Genomic DNA, 25,110 nt, shown 5'->3' on the forward strand with positions numbered 1-25,110 from the left:
TGGGCACTCTAAGAAATAATTTGTATTACTGGTGTGCACTGGCTCCTCCCTCTATGCCCCTCCTCCAGACCTCAGTTAAGGAAACTGTGCCCGGAAGAGCTGACATTACAAGGAAAGGATTTTGGAATCCAGGGTAAGACTCATACCAGCCACACCAATCACACCGTATAACTTGTGATAACTTACCCAGTTAACAGTATGAACAATAACAGAGCATCAGACAACCTGATGCAAACATAACATAACCCTTAGTTAAGCAATAACTATATACAAGTATTGCAGAAGAAGTCCGCACTTGGGACGGGCGCCCAGCATCCACTACGGACTACGAGAAATAGATTTCCCGGTGAGTAAAATCTTATTTTCTCTAACGTCCTAGTGGATGCTGGGGACTCCGTAAGGACCATGGGGATTATACCAAAGCTCCCAAACGGGCGGGAGAGTGCGGATGACTCTGCAGCACCGAATGGGCAAACACAAGGTCCTCCTCAGCCAGGGTATCAAACTTATAGAACTTTGCAAAGGTGTTTGAACCCAACCAAGTAGCTGCTCGGCAAAGTTGTAATGCCGAGACCCCTCGGGCAGCCGCCCAAGAAGAGCCCACCTTCCGTGTGGAATGGGCTTTTACTGATTTTAGATGCGGCAAACCAGCCGCAGAATGAGCCTGCTGAATCGTGTTACAGATCCAGCGAGCAATAGTCTGCTTTGAAGCAGGAGCACCTAGCTTATTGGATGCATACAGGATAAACAGCGAGTCAGTTTTCCAGACTCCAGCCGCCCTGGCTACATAAATCTTCAAAGCCCTGACTACATCAAGCAACTTGGAGTCCTCCAAGTCACGAGGAGCCGCAGGCACCACAATAGGTTGGTTCAAATGAAAAGATGACACCACCTTCGGCAGAAATTGCGGACGAGTCCGTAATTCTGCCCTGTCCATATGGAAAACCAGATAGGGGCTTTTACATGACAAAGCCGCCAATTCTGACACACGCCTAGCCGAAGCTAAGGACAATAGCATGACCACTTTCCACGTGAGATACTTTAGCTCCACGGAGTTAAGTGGCTCAAACCAGTGAGATTTCAGGAAACTCAACACCACGTTAAGATCCCAAGGTGCCACTGGTGGCACAAAAGGGGGCTGAATATGCAGCACTCCCTTTACAAACGTCTGAACTTCAGGAAGCGAAGCCAGTTCCTTTTGAAAGAAAATGGATAGGGCCGAAATCTGGACCTTTATGGACCCTAATTTTAAGCCCATAGTCACTCCTGACTGTAGGAAGTGCAGGAATCGGCCCAGCTGGAATTCCTCTGTAGGGGTCTTCCTGGCCTCACACCAAGCAACATATTTTCGCCATATACGGTGATAATGTTTTGCCGTTCTGTCCTTCCTAGCCTTTATCAGCGTAGGAATAACTTCATCCGGAATGCCTTTCTCCGCTAGGATCCGGCGTTCAACCGCCATGCCGTCAAACGCAGCCGCGGTAAGTCTTGGAACAGACAGGGCCCCTGTTGCAACAGATCCGGTCTGCGAGGCAGAGGCCATGGGTCCTCTGTGTCCACTTGTGGCAGTTCCCATCGATTTGTAATCTGTGTGAAGACTTCTTGATGAAGTCCCCACTCTCCCGGGTGGAGGTCGTGCCTGCTGAGGAAGTCTGCTTCCCAGTTGTCCACTCCCGGAATGAACACTGCTGACAGTGCTTGCTTGATGTGCAGACAAGCCTCCTGACTTGACCACAGCCCTTGGAAGTTTCTTCCCTGAGTGACTGCCCCCCATCCTCGGAGGCTTGCATCCGTGGTCACCAGGACCCAGTCCTATATGCAGAACCTGCGGCCCTCGAGAAGGTGAGCACTCTGCAGCCACCACAGAAGAGACACCCTGGCCCTGGGGGATAGGGTGATCAGCCGATGCATCTGAAGATGCGATCCGGACCACTTGTCCAACAGATCCCACTGAAAGGAACTCGCATGGAACCTGCCGAAGGGAATGGCTTCGTATGACGCCACCATCTTTCCCAGGACTCACGTGCAGTGATGCACCGACACCTGTTTTGGTTTTAAGAGTTCTCTGACCAGAGTCACGAGCTCCTGAGTCTTCTCCGCCGGGAGAAACACCTTTTTCTGGTCCGTGTCCAGAATCATGCCCAGGAAGGGCAGACGAGTCGTAGGGATCAGCTGCGACTTTGGAATATTCAGAATCCAGCCGTGCTGTTGCAACACTTCCTGAGAGTGTGCTACGCTGATCAGCAACTGCTCTCTGGACCTCGCCTTTATGAGGAGATCGTCCAAGTATGGGATAACTGTGACACCTTGCTTTCGGAGGAGCACCATCATTTTCGCCATTACCTTGGTAAATATTCTCGGTGCCGTGGAGAGACCAAACGGCAACGTCTGGAATTGGTAATGACAGTCCTGTACCACAAATCTGAGGTACTCCTGATGAGGTGAAAAAATGGGGACATGCAGGTAAGCATCCTTTATGTCCAGAGACACCATAAAATCCCCCTCTTCCAGGCTTGCAATGACCGCTCTGAGCGATTCCATCTTGAACTTGAACCTTTTCAGGTAAATGTTCAGGGATTTTAAATTCAATATGGGTCTGACCGAACCGTCCGGTTTCGGAACCACAAACATTGTGGAATAGTAACCTCTTCCCTGTTGAGGGAGGGGAACCGTTACCACCACCTGCTGGAGATATAATTTGTGAATTGCCGCTAACACTACTTCCCTTTCTATGGGGGAAGCAGGCAGGGCTGATTTTAGGTAACGGTGAGGGGGCATCACTTCTAATTCCAGCTTGTATCCCTGAGACACAATCTGTATAGCCCAGGGATCCACCTGTGAGCGAACCCACTGGTGGCTGAATTTTCGGAGACGCGCCCCCACCGCTCCCGGCTCCACCTGTGGAGCCCCAGCGTCATGCGGTGGATTTAGTGGAAGCCGGGGAGGACTTCTGTTCCTGGGAACTAGCTGTATGGTGCAGCTTCTTTCCTCTACCCCTGCCTCTGGCAAGAAAGGACGCACCTCTGACTTTCTTGCCTTTTTGTGATCGAAAGGACTGCATTTGGTAATACGGTGCTTTCTTAGGCTGTGAGGGAATATATGGCAAATAATTTGACTTCCCAGCTGTAGCAGCTGTGAAAACTAGGTCAGAGAGACCGTCCCCAAACAATTCCTCACCCTTGTAGGGTAAAACCTCCATGTGCTTTTTAGAGTCGGCATCGCCTGTCCATTGCCGAGTCCACAGGACCCTTCTGGCAGAAATCGACATTGCATTTATTCTAGAGCCCAGTAGGCAAATGTCCCTCTGGGCATCCCTCATATATAGGACAGCATCTTTTATATGCCCCAGGGTCAGTAAAATAGTATCCTTGTCCAAGGTATCCAGTTCCTCAGACAGTGTATCTGTCCATGCTGCTACAGCACTACACATCCAGGCCGACGCAATTGCTGGCCGCAGTATGGTACCTGAATGTGTATAAACAGACGTCAGGATACCTTCCTGCTTCCTATCCGCAGGATCCTTTAGGGAGGCCGTATCCTGTGACGGCAGGGCCACCTTCTTAGATAAGCGTGTCAGAGCTTTGTCTACCCTAGGGGATGATTCCCAGCGCATCCTGTCCGTTGGCGGGAAGGGGTACGCCATAAGTAACCTTTTGGAAATCAGTACTTTCCTATCAGGAGAATCCCAAGCTTTTTCACATAACTCATTTAACTCATGTGAAGGGGGAAAAGCCACCTCTTGCTTTTTCTCCCCAAACATATAAACCCTCTTGTCAGGGACAGGGTTTACCTCTGATATGTGCAATACATCCTTCATAGCTACAATCATGTAGCGGATGGCTTTAGCCATTTTAGGCTGCAACTTTGCATCATCGCCACTGGAGTCAGAATCCGTGTCGATATCTGTGTCAACAATATGGGATAGTGGGCGCTTCTGAGACCCTGACGGCCTCTGCGCTGTAGGATCAGGCATGGGCTGAGACCCTGACTGTCCCAAAGCTTCAGCTTTATCCAACCTTTTATGCAAGGAGTTTACATTATCATTTAACACCTTCCACATATCCATCCAATCAGGTGTCGGCGGGGACATCTCATTCATCTGCACCTGCTCTGCCTCCACATAGCCCTCCTCGTCAAACATGTCGACACAAACGTACCGACACACCACACACACAGGGAATGCTCTATATGAGGACAGGACCCCCACAAGGCCTTTTGGAGAGACAAAGAGAGAGTATGCCAGCACACACCCCAGCGCTATATGACCCAGGAATCACACAGTAACTTAGTGTTTACCCAGTAGCTGTTGTATATATGATTATTGCGCTAAATTTATGTGCCCACCCCTCTCTTTTTACCCTCTTTCTACCGTGAGTCTGCAGGGGAGAGCCTGGGGAGCTTCCTTTCAGCGGAGCTGTGGAGAGAAAATGGCGCTGGTGAGTGCTGAGGAAGAAGCCCCGTCCCCTCAGCGGCGGGCTTCTGTCCCGCGATTTGGTGTAAAAAATGGTGGGGGCTCATGCATATATACAGTGCCCAGCTGTATATATGCTGCTCTTGCCAGGAGGTACTCAATTGCTGCCCAGAGCGCCCCCCCCCTGCGCCCTGCACCCTACAGTGACCGGAGTGTGTGGGTTAGTGTGGGCGCAAAGGCGCACAGCTGCAGTGCTACCTCATGTGAAGACAGGAGTCTTCTGTCGCCGATTTTGATGTCTTCTTGCTTCATCCGCCGGCTTCTGTCTTCTGGCTCTGCGAGGGGGACGGCGGCGCGGCTCCGGGAACGGACGACCAAGGTTAAGTTCCTGTGTTCGAACCCTCTGGAGCTAATGGTGTCCAGTAGCCTAAGAAGCGCAACCTAGCCGCAGTTAGTAGGTTTGCTTCTCTCCCCTCAGTCCCACGTAGCAGAGAGTCTTTTGCCAGCAGAAGCTCTCTGAAAATAAAAAACCTGACAAAATACTTTCTTTTCTAGCAAGCTCAGGAGAGCCCACTAGGAGCACCCAGCTCTTGCCGGGCACAGATTCTAACTGAGGTCTGGAGGAGGGGCATAGAGGGAGGAGCCAGTGCACACCAGTAGTACTAATTTTTTCTTAGAGTGCCCAGTCTCCTGCGGAGCCCGTCTATTCCCCATGGTCCTTACGGAGTCCCCAGCATCCACTAGGACGTTAGAGAAAAATAGTTATGGTAGACTTACCGTTGATAACTATTTCTCCTAAGTCCATAGTATCCACAAGATAAACATTGGCATATGAGGTAGTGACAGCGGATTGGCACCAACGATCAAAGCTTTTGCCTCCCAGAATGCAATGGGCCAATCCCCAGGAGCATCATAGAGAGCCATAATCAGGCAAGAAGAACACACACGCAAACCCTTCCGAACAAGATGGAAGAGGTTAGTAGGTGAAAGGATCCTCAAATCAGGTGCATCAGGGTGGGATCCCTGTGGATACTGTGGACTTAGGAGAAATAGAGTTATCAACAGTAAGTCTACCATAACTATTATTTCTCCTGCAGTGTATACAGGTTGTCCACAGGATAAGCATTGGGATGTCCCAAAGCAATTTAGTGGTGCGGACGCTCCTGATTGGACAGGAGAGTTCTTTGCCCGAATGCAGCATTCTGAGAGGCAAAGGTATCAAAGGCATAATGTCTAATGAATGTGTTAATGGAAGACCATGTGGCTGCCTTACATACCTGTCCAGCGATGCATGTCGTGCAGAAAGGTCCGGCCCTTGGAAGGCTGGGACTACAATTTCTTTGTTAAGGTGGAATTTAGACACCACTTTAGGAAGATACCCAGATTTGGTTGAGAACCACTCTATCTGGATTAAAAAATAAAAAAAATTAAAAAAAAATCAGAAAAGGAGGGCGACATAACAATGCCCCTAAATCTAAAACTCTTCTAGCTAAAGCAATAGCCAGTAGAAAGAGAACTTTAGCATTCAACCATTTAAGATCCACTCTTTTTAGTGGTTCAAATGGGGCAACTTGAAGGGCCTTTAGGACTAAACTTAAGTCCCTTAGAAAAAAAGTGTGCACATCCTGTAGGTTAGCACTATTCTTTTGAAACCATACAGTCAATGCTGACAATTGCACTCTAAAGGAAGCCACCCTTAGACCTTTGTCCATTCCTGCCTGAAGGATTGCTAGGACTCTGGAAACTCTGAAAGACCTAGGGTGAAATTTTGATAAATGTGAGATCAGGAAGGTTTCCTTGCTCTGAGCATTGTTTGAATTACCTGTTGTGAGAATCCTCTTGCTTTCAGGATGGAAGTCTCAAGAGCCACGCCGTCAAAGACAGTCGGTCCAGGTGCTCGTGATAGCAAGGACCCTGAGACAGTAGATCTGGAGATTGAGGGAGTAGGAATGGGACATCCATCGACAGCCTCTGCAGATCTGTGTACCAATGTCTTCTGGGACAAGCCGGAGCTATTAGTATCACAGCGCTTGTTTTGCATTTCGCATTACCTTTGGTAACAGGGCGATTGGTGAAAATACATAGGCCAGATGAAAGTCCCTTCTCACTGACAGACCATCCACGAAGATCATTTTGGGATCCTCTGTTCTTGACCCGTATGTGGGATCTTTGATCTATCTCTTGTAACCCCCACTTGTCTACTAGGACTTGGAAGACCTTGGGGTGTAAAGCCCATTCGTTTGCATGAATGGCATGTCGACTTAGAAAATTTGCACCCCAGTTTAGGACTCCCGGAATGAACACTGCAGACAAGGCTAGATGATGGAGTTCTGCCCACTTTAACGTGTGACTTACCTCCTCCATTGCGTTTTGGTTGCAAATTCCTCCCTAATTGTTGAGGTACCCTACTGCCCTTGTATTGTCCGAGCAGATTTGGACTGGTTTCTCCTGAAGGATGTCCTTTGCCTGAATAAGTGCCATATATATGGCCCGAAGTACCAATATATTTATTGGCAGGCAACTTTCTTCCTTTGTCAACTGTCCCTGGAAGAAACTTCTTCCTGACACTGCTCCTCAACCCTAAAGACTGGCATCTGTTGTCAGAAATTCCCAATCTGATATCCAGAAGGGTCTCCCTTTGTCCATATGGGATGTTTGTAGCCACCAGGCTATTGACCTCCTTACTTCCAGAGGAAGGACCATAGTCTGTGTTTTCATTGTCTGTTGTAACCCATTCCATCTGGAAAGTACCAGACATAGTAGAGGCCTCGAGTGGAATTGAGCATACTCCACCGAATGTTGACACCATAGATCCCATCACACGCACTGCTGCGTGAATGGATACCCTTTGACTGTGTAGCAGCTCCAGAATCCTCAACTGAATTTTGGATATTTTGTTCAGAGGTAAAATTACTCTCTGAAGACTCAAATCCAACACAGCCCCCAAGTGAGCATCCGTTGTGACGGAACAAGGGATGACTTTGCCCAATTTATGAGCCAAGTATGCCTCTGCAAACAAGCTATTGTCTGTTTGCAGTTGACACTGAGACTGTGCCAGGATTAATAAATTGTTGAGGTATGGAAAAATTCTCATCCCCTGCTGACGGAGATAAGCTGCCATTACCCCCATAATTTTGGTGAACACTCTGGGAGCTGTGGCCAGTCCAAATGGTAGGGCCTGAAACTGAAAGTGTTGCTGATGGATAGCAAACTGGAGATAGCGCTGATGGGACAGTGCTATAGGAACATGTAGGTAAGCATCCTGGATATCAAGGACTACCATAAAATCCTCCGGCTCCACGGCCAAAATAATGGAACGCGAATACTCCATATGAAACAGGCACCCAAATGTATTTGTTTAGAACTTTGAGATTGAGTATGGGCCGGAACGAACCATTTGGCCTCTGAACCAGAAACAGGTTGGAATAAAAACCCTGTCCTCGTTGCGCAGGAGGAACTGGAATAATCACTCCTGACTGAAGCAACTTCTGAACTGCCTCTTGCAAAGCTCTGGCTTCATTTCTACTGAAGACGGGCTGGTACAAAAAACCCTTGAGGAGGGTGTTTCTTGATGGCAAACGCATAACCGCGAGATACGGTTTCTTGCACCCTGGCATCTGTGGAAGACTGTTGCCAGATCTTTTGACTTGGAAGCCGGCCCTCTAGTAGCCCAATGCTTTTTAAATTTACCAGACTTGTCAGATTGAGACTGTTTGCCATAACCATTTCCTTTTGCTTTTCCTTGTGTCCGAAAGGGCCCGAAAAGCTGGAAAGCTAGGCTTGGATTTGTATGCAGAAGGATACTTCACCATCTTGGAGTCTTCTTCTGATTTCAAAATACAGGTTAATTCTTTACAAAAAAAGAGTATCTCCAGTAAAGGGAAAAGACTCTAGAACCTTCTTAAGACTCTGAGTAAGCTTTCCATGTACATAGCCAAACTGCTACTGCTGAAGCGGATATTTGAGAGGCAACTGTACCCATATCCAAGGATGCTTCTTCCATAAAAACAGCTGCCTGTTTAATATGTGCAATATGGGATTTTTGCTCTCTAGATGCCAATAAAAGATCATCCTTCAATGCATCAGCCCAGGCTGCCACTGCTTTTTCCATCCAGGCTGAAACCATGGCTGGTCTTAAGATTGCTCCAGACAAGAAAATAGTTTTTAAAAAAAACATCTATTTTCCTATCCGTGACATCGTTTAATGATGTTGATTGCAGAGGTAATAATAAGAATTTACTTACCGATAATTCTATTTCTCGTAGTCCGTAGTGGATGCTGGGAACTCCGTAAGGACCATGGGGAATAGCGGCTCCGCAGGAGACAGGGCACATCTAAAGAAAGCTTTAGGATCACCTGGTGTGCACTGGCTCCTCCCCCTATGACCCTCCTCCAAGCCTCAGTTAGGATACTGTGCCCGGACGAGCGTACACAATAAGGAAGGATTTTGAATCCCGGGTAAGACTCATACCAGCCACACCAATCACACTGTACAACTTGTGATCTGAACCCAGTTAACAGTATGATAATAGAGAAACCTCTATAAAAGATGGCTCACTACAACAATAACCCGAATTTTTTGGTAACAATAATTATGTACCAGTATTGCAGACAATCCGCACTTGGGATGGGCGCCCAGCATCCACTACGGACTACGAGAAATAGAATTATCGGTAAGTAAATTCTTATTTTCTCTGACGTCCTAGTGGATGCTGGGAACTCCGTAAGGACCATGGGGATTATACCAAAGCTCCCAAACGGGCGGGAGAGTGCGGATGACTCTGCAGCACCGAATGAGAGAACTCCAGGTCCTCCTCAGCCAGGGTATCAAATTTGTAGAAGTTTACAAACGTATTTGCTCCTGACGAAGTAACTGCTCGGCAAAGTTGTAAAGCCGAGACCCCTCGGGCAGCTGCCCAAGATGAGCCCACCTTCCTTGTGGAGTGGGCATTTTAAGATTTTTGGCTGTGGCAGGCCTGCCACAGAACGTGCAAGCTGAATTGTACTACAAATCCAACGAGCAATCGTCTGCTTAGAAGCAGGAGCACCCAGTTTGTTGGGTGCATACAGGATAAACAGCGAGTCAGATTTTCTGACTCCAGCCGTCCTGGAAACATATATTTTCAGGGCCCTGACCACGTCAAGCAACTTGGAATCCTCCAAGTCCTTAGTAGCCGCAGGTACCACAATAGGTTGCTTCATGTGGAATGCAGAAACCACCTTAGGTAGAAATTGAGGACAAGTCCTCAATTCTGCCCTGTCAGAATGAAATATTAAATAAGGGCTTTTATATGATAAAGCCGCCAGTTCTGACACACGCCTGGCTGAAGCCAGGGCTAACAGCATCGTCACCTTCCATGTGAGATATTTTAAGTCCACAGTGGTGAGTAGTTCAAACCAATGTGACTTTAGGAAACTCAACACAACATTGAGATCCCAAGGTGCCACTGGAGGCACAAAAGGAGGCTGTATATGCAGTACCCCTTTTACAAATGTCTGAACTTCAGGCACTGAAGCCAGTTCCTTTTGGAAGAAAATCGACAGGGCCGAAATTTGAACCTTAATGGGCCCTAATCTTAGGCCCATAGACAGTCCTGTTTGCAGGAAATGGAGGAAACGACCCAGTTGAAATTCCTCTGTAGGGGCCTTCTTGGCCTCCCACCACGCAACATATTTTCGCCAAATGCGGTGATAATGTTTTGCGGTTACGTCCTTCCTGGCCTTGACCAGGGTAGGGATGACTTCATCTGGAATGCCTTTTTCCTTCAGGATCCGGCGTTCAACCGCCAAGCCGTCAACCGCAGCCGCGGTAAGTCTTGGAACATACAAGGCCCCTGCTGGAGCAGGTCCTTTCTTAGAGGTAGAGGCCACGGTTCGTCCGTGAGCATCTCTTGAAGTTCCGGATACCAAGTCCTTCTTGGCCAATCCGGAACCACGAGTATAGTTCTTACTCCTCTCCTTCTTATGATTCTCAGTACTTTTGGTATGAGAGGCAGAGGAGGGAACACATACACTGACTGGTACACCCACAGTGTTTAAACAAAAGGGAGAAAGAAGAAGGCTCTTGTGTGGGCGCACTCATTAATGGTAGTTAAATAACTAGAATGAATAACACTAGGTTGATTAGTCAGCAGATAAAACAAAATTTATTTGGAAATATTAAGAATATAATTGCCCCTGGTTGAGGAGATGTGAATGATCCCAGATAAAAATGTTCTGGTCCTGCCTCAGGAAATGAGATGGAGAGGGGTAGAGACACTGCAAGTCATAAACCCTTTCTCACCCGGCCAGTACAGATGATCTGTATTAATGAGATCAATTAAGTCAATTGATTTTAGATTCTGTCATAATCCTAATGAAGGAATAACAGCTGTTTGGCAATAAGTGATAATAGAAACAAATCAACGGATATACCAGGGTAAAGAAAGAAAAGGATAGGAACAAATGGTGATGCTGCTGTTGGAGTCACATACCACACATCATATGCAATGATTGATGTTCTACAACACTGAGTATTCCCTGTGAGTCTCCACCTCAGGTACTAACTCAGCCCACACTGTTTCGCTTCCAAGATCGGACGAGATCGGGCATTAGCAGTGTGGTTTGATAGTAGAAGGATTTGGTCAGACGTCCAATGAGAGTGCACCTATATAGGGGGGGATAATTAGCTGGGTCTTATAGATATAGTGTGGAACTGCTTTTTGTGTTAGGCAGGAGACATCAAGTCCCACACCGGTGGTATTGTGTCCCTGGATCACAAATGAGAGTCCACGAAAAAGGAAGATATATGGATTTATGAGAAAAAAACGAAGATATATAGATTTATGGAAAAAAAAAAAAAAAAAAAAAAAACCCTAAAAAGGATAATGGAGATCAATTAGGCTGTAGTTATTAGGAACGGGTGATAAAAATTACCCGTCCGTATAGATACAAATGGATAAAGAAACACGGATCAAAAATTTTTTTTTATATATATGTGTACATTGGTACTGGTGTAAGGAACAGAAAATATGTCAAAGATAATTGTAGATACAAATAAATAGTACTGGTATATGCAATGAAATAATCACTAGTGACATGGGTGTCATTAGAAACACTTTGTGTGAATTGGAGCTGTTATAATCATTAGGATATAGGGAAATAGACATGAAATTCTCATATAACCCATGCAGCAATATGACAACAGGATCTGCAGGAGGAAAGTCAAAGAAGAATGCAGTATTTCTTTCCTATAAAATGCAGTTTTTAATCCTGATGCAATAAACTAAGATGCATAAGCCTGGAAAAAGGCATAAATGAAGCTGCACGGATATAGATACAATTTCTATGACAGCTGGGCAAAAATTAGCCCAAAATGGCAGGATGGAATGATCTGACCTGAGGCTAGGAGTGAATCACTTGCAGTTGGACAAAACAGGACCCATTGGAATGGAAAACATGTTTCACCCCTGTGGGGCTTGCTCACTTCCTTGGTCGCCCCCTTTGTGTAACACCCACGGTGTTACCAGAGCGTCCACCGCTATTGCCTGAGGGTCCCCTGACCTGGCGCAATATCTGTCTAGTTGTTTGTTTAGACGGGACGCCATTATGTCCACCTTTGGTTTTTCCCAACGGTTTACAATCAGGTGGAAGACTTCTGGGTGAAGTCCCCACTCTCCCGGATGAAGGTCGTGTCTGCTGAGGAAGTCTGCTTCCCAGTTGTCCACTCCCGGAATGAACACTGCTGACAGTGCTATCACATGATTTTCCGGCCAGCGAAGAATCCTTGCAGCTTCTGCCATTGCCCCCCTGCTTCCCGTGCCGCCCTGTCTGTTTACGTGGGCGACTGACGTGATGTTGTCCGATTGGATCAATACCGCCTGACCCTGAAGCAGGGGTTTCGCTTGACTTAGGGCATTGTAAATGGCCCTTAGTTCCAGAATGTTTATATGAAGAGATGTCTCCAGGCTTGACCATAAGCCCTGGAAATTCCTTCCCTGTGTGACTGCTCCCCAGCCTCGCAGGCTGGCATCCGTGGCCACCAGGACCCAGTCCCGAATGCCGAATCTGCGGCCCTCTAGAAGATGAGCACTCTGCAACCACCACAGGAGGGATACCCTTGTCCCCGGTGACAGGGTTATCCGCTGAAGCATCTGAAGATGCGACCCGGACCATTTGTCCAGTAGGTTCCACTGGAAAGTCTTGCGTGGAATCTGCCGAATGGGATTGCTTCGTAGGAAGCCACCATTTTTACCCAGAACCCTTGTGCATTGATGCACTGAGACTTGGCTCGGTTTTAGGAGGTTCCTGACTAGCTCGGATAACTCCCTGGCTTTCTCCTCCGGGAGAAACACCTTTTTCTGGACTGTGTCCAGGATCATCCCTAGGAACAGAAGACACGTCGTCGGAACCAGCTGCGATTTTGGAATATTGAGAATCCAATCATCTGCCGCAACACTACCTGAGATAGTGCTACACCGACCTCCAACTGTTCCCTGGATCTTACCCTTATCAGGGAATCGTCCAAGTAACGGATAACTAAAATTCCCTTCCTTCGAAGGAATATCATCATTACGGTCATTACTTCAGTAAAGACCCGGGGTGCCGTGGACCATCCCTACGGCAGCGTCCGAACTGATAGTGACAGTTCTGTACCATAACCTGAAATACCCTTGGTGAGAAGGGTAAATTTTGACCTGAAGGTAAGCATCCTTGATGTCCCGAGACATCATGTAGTCCCCTTCTTCCAGGTTTGCAATCACTGCTCTGAGTGACTCAATTTTGAATTTGAACCTCTGTATGCAAGTGTTCAAAGATTTTAGATTTTAAAATCGGTCTCCCCGAGCCGTCTGGCTTCGGTACCACAATAGTGTGGAATAATACCCCGTTCCCTGTTGCAGGAGGGGTACCTTGATTATCACCTGCTGGGAATACAGCTTGTGAATGGTTTCCAAACTTGCCTCCCTGTCAGCGGGAGACGTCGGTAAAACAGACCTTTGGAAACGGCGAGGGGGATACGTCTCGAATTCCAATTTGTACCCCTGAAATATTACCAGAAGGATCCAGGGGTCTACTTGCGAGTGAGCCCACTGCGCACTGAAATTCATTGAGAACGGGACCCCACCGTGCCTGAACTTGTAAAGCCCTAGCGTCATACTGAGGGCTTGGCAGAGGCGGAAAAGAGTTTCTGTTCCTTGGAACTGGCTGATCTCTGCAGCCATTTTCCTCTCCCTCTGTCACGAGCAGAAAAGAGGAACCCTTTTGTCCGCTTGCCAACCAGGCCTGCGCCTGATAATACGGCGTCTTATTTTGAGAGGCGACCTGGGGTACATCCCCTCTTTTAAGGCAATACTTCCAAATGCCGTTTGGAATCCGCATCACCTGACCACTTTACTGGTATAATTGGACAACGCACTTATACTTGATGCCAGTCGGCAAATATTCCGCTGTGCATCATGCATATATAGAAATGCATCTTTTAATTGCTCTATAGGCAATAATATACTGTCCTTATCTAGGATATCATAATTCCAGTCAGGGAATCCGACCACGCCAACCCAGCACTGCACATCCAGGCTGAGGCGATTGCTGGTCGCAGTATAACACCAGTATGTGTGTAAATACATTTTAGGATACCCTCCTGCTTTCTATCAGCAGGATCCTTAAGGGCGGCCATCTCCAGAGAGGGTAGAGCCCTTGTACAAGCGTGTGAGCGCCTTATCCCCCCTAGGGGGTGTTTCCCAACGCACCCTAACCTCTGGCGGGAAAAGGTATACTGCCAATAACTTTTTAGAAATTATCAATTGTTATCGGGGGGAAACCCACGCATCATCACACACCTCATTTTATTTCTCAGATTCAGGAAAACTACAGGAAGTTTTTCCTCACCAAACATAATACCCCTTTTTTTGGTGGTATTTATATTATCAGAAGAGTGTAAACTTTTTCCATTGCCTCAATCATGCAATGTGTGGCCCTATTTGAAATCACGGTTGTCTCTTCACCGTCGACACAGGAGTCAGTATCCGTGTCGGCGTCTGTATCTGAGGTAACGGGCGCTTTAGAGCCCCTGTATGAGACGTCTGGACATGCACAAGCTGAGTAGCCGGCTGTCTCATGTCAACCACTGTCTTTTATACAAAGCTGACACTGTCACGCAATTTCAACAGTACATCCACTCAGGTGTCGACCCCCCAGGGGGTGACAACACTATTACAGACACTCTACTCCGTCTCCTCATCATTTTTCTCCTCATACATGTCGACACAAACGTACCGACACAGCACACACACAGGGAATGCTCTGATAGAGGACAGGACCCCACTAGCCCTTTGGGGAGACAGAGGGAGAGTTTGCCAGCACACACCAGAGCGCTATATATATATATAGGGATAACCTTATATAAGTGTTTTTCCCTTTATAGCTGCTGTATTGTTTATACTGTGCCTAATTTGTGCCCCCCTCTCTTTTTTAACCCCTTTCTGTAGTGTAGTGACTGCAGGGGAGAGCCAGGGAGCTTCCCTCCAACTGAGCTGTGAGGGAAAATGGCGCCAGTGTGCTGAGGAGATAGGCTCCGCCCCTTTCTCGGCGTCCTTATCATCCGTTTTCTTGTATGTTTTGGCAGGGGTTAAATGCATCCATATAGCCCAGGAGTTATATGTGATGCATTTATTTTAGCCATAAAAGGTTTTCTATCGATTTATTGCGTCTCAGGGCGCTGCCCCCCCAGCGCCCTGCACCCTCAGTGACCGGAGTGTGAAGTGTGCTGAGAGCAATGGCGCACAGCTGCGGTGCTGTGCGCCTACCTTTATCTGAAGACAGGAAAGTCTTCTGCCGCCGATTTTTCCGGACCTCTTCGCTCTTCTGGCTCTGTAAGGGGGCCGGCGGCGCGGCTCCGGTGACCCATCCAGGCTGAACCTGTGATCGTCCCTCTGGAGCTAATGTCCAGTAGCCTAAGAAGCCCAATCCACTCTGCACGCAGGTGAGTTCGCTTCTTCTCCCCTTAGTCCCTCGATGCAGTGAGCCTGTTGCCAGCAGGTCTCACTGAAAATAATAAACCTAAACTAAAACTTTCACAAAGAGCTCAGGAGAGCCCCTAGTGTGCACCCTTCTCGTCGGGCACAGAAAATCTAACTGAGGCTTGGAGGAGGGTCATAGGGGGAGGAGCCAGTGCACACCAGGTGATCCTAAAGCTTTCTTTAGATGTGCCCTGTCTCCTGCGGAGCCGCTATTCCCCATGGTCCTTACGGAGTTCCCAGCATCCACTAGGACGTCAGAGAAATAGATTTTTGCACCAATCGAATGACATGCATATCTACTTTGGGAGCCACCTCACTTTTTAAACAGTCCCCAGCCGGAAGAGGATAATGGGAATTCCAGTTCTTTGGAATTCTAAATTTCTTACTGGGTGTAACCCAAGCATCTTGCATAATTTCCGTCAGTTGTCCTAGGAAACTCAGTGCTAACTGTTTTGAGACGTTTAAACACATGTGCCTCAGATTTTAACAAAGGCTCTGCTGCCTCCTCTAACGATAGAATGGCTTTCATAGCACTAATTAGCTCAGGTATGTCCACTGAGCTGAGGCCTTCATCCTCGTCTCTGTATGCAGACCCGGAGTGCGATGAGTCCTCGTCCTCCGACGAGTCCTCATCTGAAACATGTGTAGACTGTGAAGATGTTGTTTCATGTCTATGTGATTTACTTAACACCAGCCTGTCAGCCTGTTTTTATTGAGAGGCTGCCGATTCCTGTGCAGGATGTGATAAACCCCAGGTGGAATGTTGCATGTTAGGGTTAATAGGGTAACCTATACTGGATGTCTGTGCAAAAATAGCCCATGGGGGTTCAACTTGAACCTGCGTCTGCCTCGGATTATTCAAGAGGCTTTGGTGAAAGCAAATTGCTCTTTGCACATAATCCATTTTGAACCAGATCCTGAGAGGTTAACCCAGCTTTGCAAGACAAACATGTTGGTGTTGCTGTGGAGAGTTTGTCCTCCTCACCCTTGCCTCTCAGACATGATAAATAAATCACACAAATGTACAGTGTTAACTACACAATTTGTGACTGCAATCACTTTAAAATTTGTTAAAGTTACATAAAATCCGATCCCTCCCTGCTTTGCACCAGCCTTGCGGATCGGAATACACAAAAACTGACAGAAATATAGTAAAGTCAGCAATCACACTAGCAATCAGTCAGAGGTTATTCATTAGTATAATAAGCAATATGAGCACATAATCAACTACAGATTCATTTCAAGTATGTAGGATAAACATATTAATGCATTACCTTATATAGGAGTTTAAACGCATCCAGTCGCACAGCGAAAGAAACTGCAGCAATAGTTCACAGATTCATATGCATAAGGCACTTATCCAACTAATTGTACTCAAGGATAGATAGAGACTTGGGGGCTAATTCAGATCAGATCGTAGCAGCAAATTTGTTAGCAGTTGGGCAAAATCATGTGCATTGCAAGGGGGGGGGGGCAGTTATAACATGTGCAGAGAGAGTAGATTTGGGTGGGTTATATTAGGGGTAATTCCAAGTTGATCGCAGCAGGAATTTTGTTAGCAGTTGGGCAAAACCATGTGCACTGCGGGGGAGGCAGATATAACATGTGCAGAAAGAGTTAGATTTGGGTGGGTTATTTTGTTTCTGTGCAGGGTAAATACTGGCTGCTTTATTTTTACACTGCAAATTAGACTGACGATTGAACACATCACACCCAAATCTAACTCTATCTGCACGTTATATCTGCCCCCCCTGCAGTGCACATGGTTTTGCCCATTTGTTAACAAATTTGCTGCTACGATCAGCTCTGAATTATGCCCTTAGAGCTGTATCACCCGGCTCAGGAGAGTGGGAGTGGGATACAGGGAGACCACCCTGCTTCCAGGATCGATCAATACATTAATAAACGCTGAGTGGATCCAGACGCTATTTGTGTACACAACCGCCCACGTGAACACCAATGCACCAGTCATACAGCCGCCTATGCTGCGACTGGGTCTTTTTTAGATACACAGCGTGTCAGGCGGAAGCGGTAACTCAGTTCCTGGCGGGTATCTCAGAGGAAACTGGTCATGAACCCAGGGAAAGGGCAAGACGAGTCCCTTGGGAGCCATGGTAACTTTTGAGCTTAACAGTGTGGGCTGGCTCCTCCCTCTATGCCCCTCCTACCAGACTCAGTTTAGAAAATGTGCCCGGAGAAGCCGGTCACAGCTAGGGGAGCTCTTAGGAGTTTTTCTAGTTTTATTATTTTCTGAGTTTATTTAGGTACAAGCAGGCTGCTGGCAACAGCCTACCTGCTTCGTGGGACTTAGGGGGGAGTAGGAACCAACTCTAGAAGTTAATGGTTCTCTATCTCCGCTGACAAGGACACTGAGCTCCAGAGGGTGCTGATAGCAAGACCACGAGGCGACCGCTCACTTCCGCAGCACGGTCGCCAACCCCTAAAAGAGCCAGATGAAATAAGAGTGGTGAGCACAGCGCCGGCGGCCTGGAGAGCGGGTCACCGGCACAAGGGTGAGAGCGCAGCCTGTCAGAAGGCTCAGCGGCACACTGTGTACGGCGCTGTGAGGGGCATCCTGGGCCAGCGCGATCACCCTACACTGGTCAGCACTGCTAATAGGGGACAATCCCGCTGTAAGCGACAAAATACCTCAGGCCAGTATAATACAATAAGTGCGGGAAGACGCGCCATTACAGGGGGTGGGACTTCTCAGCACTCACTAGCACCATTTTCTCCCTGCAGTTCATCAACAGAGATGCTGGCAGGGAGCGCTCCCCTCCACATGAGTAACACTGTATTATAGATACAGGGGGAGTGTAATTCGATACTAGCTACCCTGTTAAGGTTCAGCAAGTCAGAGGGTTTTTTATCATAATAAAAGCCTATAAGGGAGCGATGTGGCTGGCTCATTGTACTCTGTGACTCTCTGAAGGTACTGTATTCTGGGGGGGGGGAATTGTACGGACATTTTCCTGTGTGTGTGTAACCCAATGTACCATATTTGAGGGACTTTGTCCTGTAATGCAGAATGTATATCTTCTCCTGGGAAGTCTATACCATGCTCAAAACTGTACAAATTCTCAGGCTTCGGTGGCAGATCCCCCTGGGATAGCCTCCATAAGGTGTACTTCTACATATATTTCTTCAAATATGTCCCATGCTGGGAAGACGCCACAGGTTTGAGATGTCTGGGGAATCAAATCCCACAGCTGGGCCTCTCACCCCAACTACGTACCCTGAAAAGCGTACACTTGCCATATAATGCAACTGACATATGAGCGGTGCAACATATAGTTTGAGGCTGTTAGGGATGAGGATTATTATATATATATATATACACACACACACACACACACACACACATACAAACACACACAAGTTGAGTATCCGATATCCAAATATTCCGAAACACAGAATATTCCGAAATACGGCCTTTTCAGAATAAGAGTTAGATAGTTAAACCTTTGTTTTCTCATGCTCATTGTACACAAACTTTGTTTAATACACAAAGTTAATAAAAATATTGTATTAAATGGAGTATATGAAACAAATGATGTGTGAATGTACGCACACTTTGTTTAATGCACAAAGCTATTAAAAATATTGGCAAAAATTACCTTCAGGCTGTATATATAAGGCGTATATGAAACATAAATGCATTATGTGCTCAGACTTAGGTCCCATCACCATGATATCTCATTATGGTATGCAATTATTACAAAATACGGAAAAATCTGATACCCAAACTACTTCTGGTCCCAAGCATTTTGGACAAGGGATACTCTGCCTGTATATATATATGTATGTATGTATGTATGTATGTATGTATGTATGTATGTATGTATATATATATATATATATATATATATATATATATATATAAAATATGCCTTCCCACTATTTAGGGCGTTAAAACTCCTTATTTGGGAAAACCTGAGTACACCCAGAGATACAATCCACATCCCTAAAGAGTCTAAATTGTCAAAGAAGGTTGTGTTGCCTGTCCCTGGTACAACCTCCATAAAGGATTCGACTGATCACAGATTGAGACTATTCTCTAATACTGTGTACTGCTACAGGTGTGGCTCACAGACCCCCGCTTGTATAGATCTCTGGGACTATAGTTACGTGGTCAGGCTCCTTACTTGAGGATTTAGATTCTATGTACAGGTGTGATATTTGCTTGTTTCTATGTCACTTACAGGATTCTACAGGCTTCACGGCTGGAGGCCATGAAGGAGATTGGCCTGCGTCACGCAGGGGCCACTGCTCTGGCAGTTTAGACAAGCAGGGGATGGTGGCTACACCAATGGACTGCAGATACAGAATCCAAGAATGGTATGGCGGGTCCGCCCTTCACAGGTGAGGCCCTGTTGGGATGCACTGGATACATCAATGTCCATGCCAACTGCGGGTAAGTCAACATATCTTCCTTCCGCAGATGCATAGACCAGCAAATTATATCCTACACTGCAATCTTTCGAACCGCAAGGTTTAAACATGAGTCCAAGGGTTCCTCCACTTCCTTTAGAGGGCGATGGGAAAATCCAGAAAACCTGCACAGCTAGGTTCCCAGGGATGGATTTCGGATTCTACCTTCTCAAACCCTTCGGCTTGTCGGTGGACCTCACTGCCTGGGGACCAGGCAGGTGGGAGGGAGCCTATAAAGATTTCAGTTAAACATCTGGATGACATCCTGCCTAGACCCCTGGAAACGGTTAGGTTGCCCAGGGGTGCAGACTGGAGTTTCTAGTACTCCCACCTCAGATTATTAATAGCTTCTCGGACAGAAAGTACACTACTGCTGGAAGCTATTCAAACATTTGGCAAACAAATGTCATTGTTCCAGTTCCACCTCACCTACAACACAAGAGTTATTACTCAAACTTGTTTGTGGTACCGAAACCGGACGGTTCAATAAGGTCAATATTAGACCTAAAAACATTGAACCCTACTTGAGGGAATTCAAATTCAATATGGAGTCTCTGAGAGCAGTGATCTCAGGTCTGGTGGAGGGGTAATTCCTGGTATCACTGGATATCAAGGATGCGTACCTTCACATTCCGATATGGCTGCCTCACCAGGCCTCTCTAAGATTTGTGCTGCTGGATTGTCACTATCAGTTCCAGGCACTGCCATTTGTCCTCTCCACGGCACCGAGGGTGTTCCCCAAGGTCATAGCAGAGAGATGCTACTCCTCCGCAGACAGGGAAGGAACATAATTCCATATCTGGACGATCTGCTGATAAAAGCATCTTCCAGGGAGAGGCTGTTACAGAGTATTGCTCTCAATTCGCCTACTCCAGGATCTTGGGTGGATACTGAACCTTCCAAGGTCACATTTGGAGCCGACAGAAAGCGTTGGTGATCCAAACAATGGTATTGGATGTCCGGAAGCCAGGCCTGGTATCAGTTCGTCAGTGCATTCGCCTTCTGGGGAAGATGGTAGCCTCCTACGAGGCTTTACAGTACGGAAGATTCCATGCACGGTTCTTCTAACTGGGTCTCCTGGACAAATGGTCGGGATCACATCTTCACATGCACCAGCGGATACGCCTGTCGCCGAAAGCCAGAAATTCACTCCTCTGGTGGCTGCAAACGTCTCACCTACTCGAGGGCCGCAGGTTCGGGATTCAGAATTGGATTCTTCTAACCACGGATGCAAGTCTCAGAGGTTGGGGAGCAGTCACCCAAGGGGAAGACTTCCACGGAAAGTGGTCAAGTCAGGAAGCTCTCCTTCCGGGAAACATTCTGGAACTAAAGGGCCATATACAACGGCCTTCTACAAGCGGCACATCTTCTGAAAGATCAAGCCATTCAAGTTCAGTCGGGCAACGTCAGGGTGGTACCCTACATAAACAGGCAAGGTGCAATGTCAGAGGTAATGAGAATCCTCCTCTGGGCAGGAAGACAGGCGCTGGCGCTGTCAGCAATCTTCATTCCGGGAGTGGACAACTGGGAAGCAGACTTTCTCAGCAGACGCGATCTCCATTCAGGAGAATGGGGCCTCTATCCGAAGCTATTCGCAGAGGTAACAAGCCGATGGGGTATATACTGTAGACATGATGGCCTCTCGTCTGAACAAGAAGCTTCAGAGGTACTGTTCCAGGTCAAGAGACCCACAGGCAGTGGTGGTGGATACCCTGGTAACTCCGTGGGTGTCACAGTCAGTGTATGTGTTCCTTCCACTTCCACTAATCCCAAGGATTCTCAAACTAATAAAAAGAACAAGAGTTCAGGCGATCCTCTTTGCTCCGGACTGGCCAAGAAAGGCTTGGTACGCGGATCTTCTGGGATTGCTGCTGGAGGATCAGAGGCCTCTTCCTCTTCGCAAGGACCTTCTTCAACAGGGGCCATTCGCTTATCAAGACTTACTGCAGCTACGTTTAACGGCATGTAGGTTGAACGCCAGATCTTAGCTCGGAAAGGCATTCCGAAAAAGGTCATTACTACAGGCTAGGAAGGGAGTAATGTCAAAACATTACTATCGGATTTGGTAAAAAATATGCGTCTTGGTGTGAATCCAAGGGGTTTCCTATGGTGGAGTTTCATCTAGGACGTTTTCTCCTCTTTCTGCAAGCAGGTGTGGATGTAGACTTACGCTTGGGCTCCATAAAACTCCAGATTTCGGTCTTGTCCATTTTCTACCAGATACAATTGGCTGCCCTCCCTGAGGTTCAGACATTCTTGAAAGGAGTTCTGCACATCCAACAACCCATTGTGCCTCCTACAGCACTGTGGTGTTGCAGTCCCTGAAATCGGATTGGTTCGAACCTTTACAGGAGGTGGACGTATAGTTTCTTACTTGGAAGGCTGTCACACTGTTGGCATTGACATCTGCGAGACGTGTGTCAGGATTGGGGGCATTGTCGTATAAGTGTCCCTACTTGATTTTCCATGAGGATAGAGCTGAGCTCAGAACTGGTCAGCGATTTCTTCCAAAGGATGTGGCGGGTTTTCATATCAACCAACCTATTGTGGTGCCAGTGGCTACTGACACCTCGATTAACTCAAAGTCCTTGGATGTTGTGAGGGCTTTGAAAATATATGTGAAGAGAACTTCTCGTCACAGAAAGTCGGACGCTCTGTTTGTCCTTTATGATCCCAACAAGGATGGGTGTCCTGCTTCTAAGCATACAATTTCTCGCTGGATCAGGTTTTCTATCCAGCATGCTCATTCTACGGCAGGATTGCCGTGTCCAAAATCTGTTAAGGCCCACTCTACTCGTAAAGTGGGTTCTTCCTGGGCGGCTGCTCGGGGTGTCTGGCTTTTCAGCTTTGCCGAGCAGCTACTTCAGGGTCGAACACGTTTGCTAAGTTCTACAAGTTCGATACTTTGGCCTCTGAGGACCTAAAGTTTGGTTAATCTGTTCTGCCGGTGCCTCAGCACTCTCCCTCCCGTACTGGGAGCTTTGGTACATCCCCATGGTACTAACTGGAACCCCAGCATCCTCTAGGATGTAAGAGAAAATAGCATTTGAATTATCTACCGGTAAATCCTTTTCTCGTAGTCCGTGGAGGATGCTGGGTGCCCGCCCTGTGCTTCGTTTTCCTGCAATGTTGCATGGTTAAGTATTGGTTCAGCTGTTGCAGTTCCTAGGTCATGCTGGTTAGCAGGGTTTCTTCTAGTTACTGCTGGTTAGTTGCATGCTGGTTAACATGGTTTCTTCATGTTTCATGCTGGTTAACATGGTTTCTTCATGTTGCATGCTGGTTGGCATGGTTTCTTCATGTTGCATGCTGGTTGGCATGGTTTACTCATGTTACATGCTGGTTGGCATGGTTTATTCATGTTACATGCTGGTCAGCATGGTTTTTCAATTCGGTGTGGGCTGGTGTGATTCTCACCACTATCTGTGTATTTCCTTCTCTCGAAGTATGTCCGTCTCCTCGGGAACAGTTTCTAGACGAGGGGCATAAAGGGAGGAGTCAGCCCACACTGTTAAGCTCTTAAAGTGCCCATGGCTCCCAAGGCACCCGTCTATACCCCATGGTACTAAATGGAACCCCAGCATCCTCTACGGACTACGAGAAAAGGATTTACCGGTAGATAATTAAAATCCTATTTTTTCCATTAATGTTATTGCTAAACAACACATTGTAATAACACCAAATTTAAAATCTTCTAAAATGTCAAAATCATTTAACAGTAATAGTAAATGAATAATAACAAAGTAGTATGATCCAACTCTTGACTAATATACCTGGATTTTGTACAGGTATACACTCTCCAGTCCAAGAATGTTATAAGATCTATTATTAAAGATAAAAGTTACTTACTTTCAAGATCTACTCTATACTCTACCATTAGTTATATAGCACCTAAAATATACCACTTGATACAAGTGTAAGAAATAGTGTACACGTATTTATTGATTTTATTCTAGTTTACATCAGGCTGATCACTACAGAAGTCATACCTTGAAATTCACTCAAAACCACTTTCATAAATGGCGCAAAGGACAAAAGATGAAGAATTAGAGCTTCTAGAACCACCAGAAACACACTGGCTATTTCATTTTTATGTCCGTCACAGATAAAAACTGCAGATAGACTTGGCGGGAAAAGGCTGTAAAAAAAAAACCCAATAATAATAATAATAATAAAAATATAAAATACATTTGGGAGCATTACACAGTTGTTACATTGCTACTCAGAAATCCATAGTTTCTAAATGTAGACCTCAAGATAGCAAAGCTCAATTACAGGTAAAATGCAATCTTTTTTTCCCTAAAGTGTTTTACTTATTGTAAGAGAGTATGTTAATAGTATTATTGTGCATCCGCAAAGTGTTCACAGCGCTTCACTTTTTCCTAATTTTGTTATGTTACAGCCTTATTCCAAAAAAGAATAAATTCATTTTTTCCTTCAAAAGTCTACACAGAATACCCCATAATGACAATATGAAAAAAGTTTTTTGAGATTTTTGCAAATTTATTAAAAATAAAGAAATCATATGTACATAAGTATTAACAGCCTTTGCTCAAAATTGAGCTCAGGTGCATCCTGTTTCCAATGATCATCCTTGCGATGTTCCTACAGCATAATTGGAGTCCACCTCTTGTAAATTCAGTTAACTGTACATGATTTAGAAAGGCACACACCTGTCTATATAAGGTCCCACACTTGACAGTGCATGTCTCAGCACCAACCAAGCATGAAGTCAAAGGAATGGTCTGTAGACCTCCGAGACAGGATTGTCTCAAGGCACACATCTGGGGAAGGGTACAGAAAAATATCTGCTGCTTTGAAGGTCCCAATGAGCACAGGGCCTCCATCATCCGTAAATGGAAGAAGTTCGGAACCACCAGGACTCTTCATAGTGCTGGCCGGCCGTCTACACTGAGCGATCGGGAGAGAAGGGCCCTAGTCAGGGAGGCGAGAACCCGATGGCATTCCTCTGTGCAGAGAGAACCTTTCAGAAGGACAACCATCTCTACATCAATCCACCAATCAGGCCTGTATGGTAGAGTGGCCAGACTGAAGCCACTCCTTAGTAAAAAGCACGCCTGGAGTTTGTCAAATGTACCTAAAGGACTCTGAGACCATGAGAAACAAAATTCTCTGGTCTGATGAGACAAAGATTGAGCTCTTTGGCATGAATGCCAGGCGTCAGGTTTGGAGTGACATGTGAAGCATGGTGATGGCAGCATCATGCTGTGGGGATGTTTATCAGCGGCAGGAACTGGGAGACTAGTCAGG

At 46.6% G+C, this 25,110-nt stretch overlaps 1 protein-coding gene across 4 annotated transcripts in view; it reads right to left on the bottom strand.

Moving 5' to 3' along the window:
- Positions 1 to 25,110, bottom strand: part of FIRRM (FIGNL1 interacting regulator of recombination and mitosis) — a 926,412-nt gene that overhangs the window by 427,535 nt on the left and 473,767 nt on the right. For all 4 annotated transcript variants that reach the window (XM_063940283.1, XM_063940285.1, XM_063940284.1 and 1 more), the window contains one exon: positions 23,829 to 23,977. In XM_063940283.1, the coding sequence (XP_063796353.1) occupies positions 23,829 to 23,977 (149 nt within the window). The remainder of the gene's footprint in view (positions 1 to 23,828; positions 23,978 to 25,110) is intronic.

The sequence above is a fragment of the Pseudophryne corroboree genome, chromosome 9 (assembly GCF_028390025.1).
Source record: "Pseudophryne corroboree isolate aPseCor3 chromosome 9, aPseCor3.hap2, whole genome shotgun sequence".
NCBI classification, from domain to species: domain Eukaryota; kingdom Metazoa; phylum Chordata; class Amphibia; order Anura; family Myobatrachidae; genus Pseudophryne; species Pseudophryne corroboree.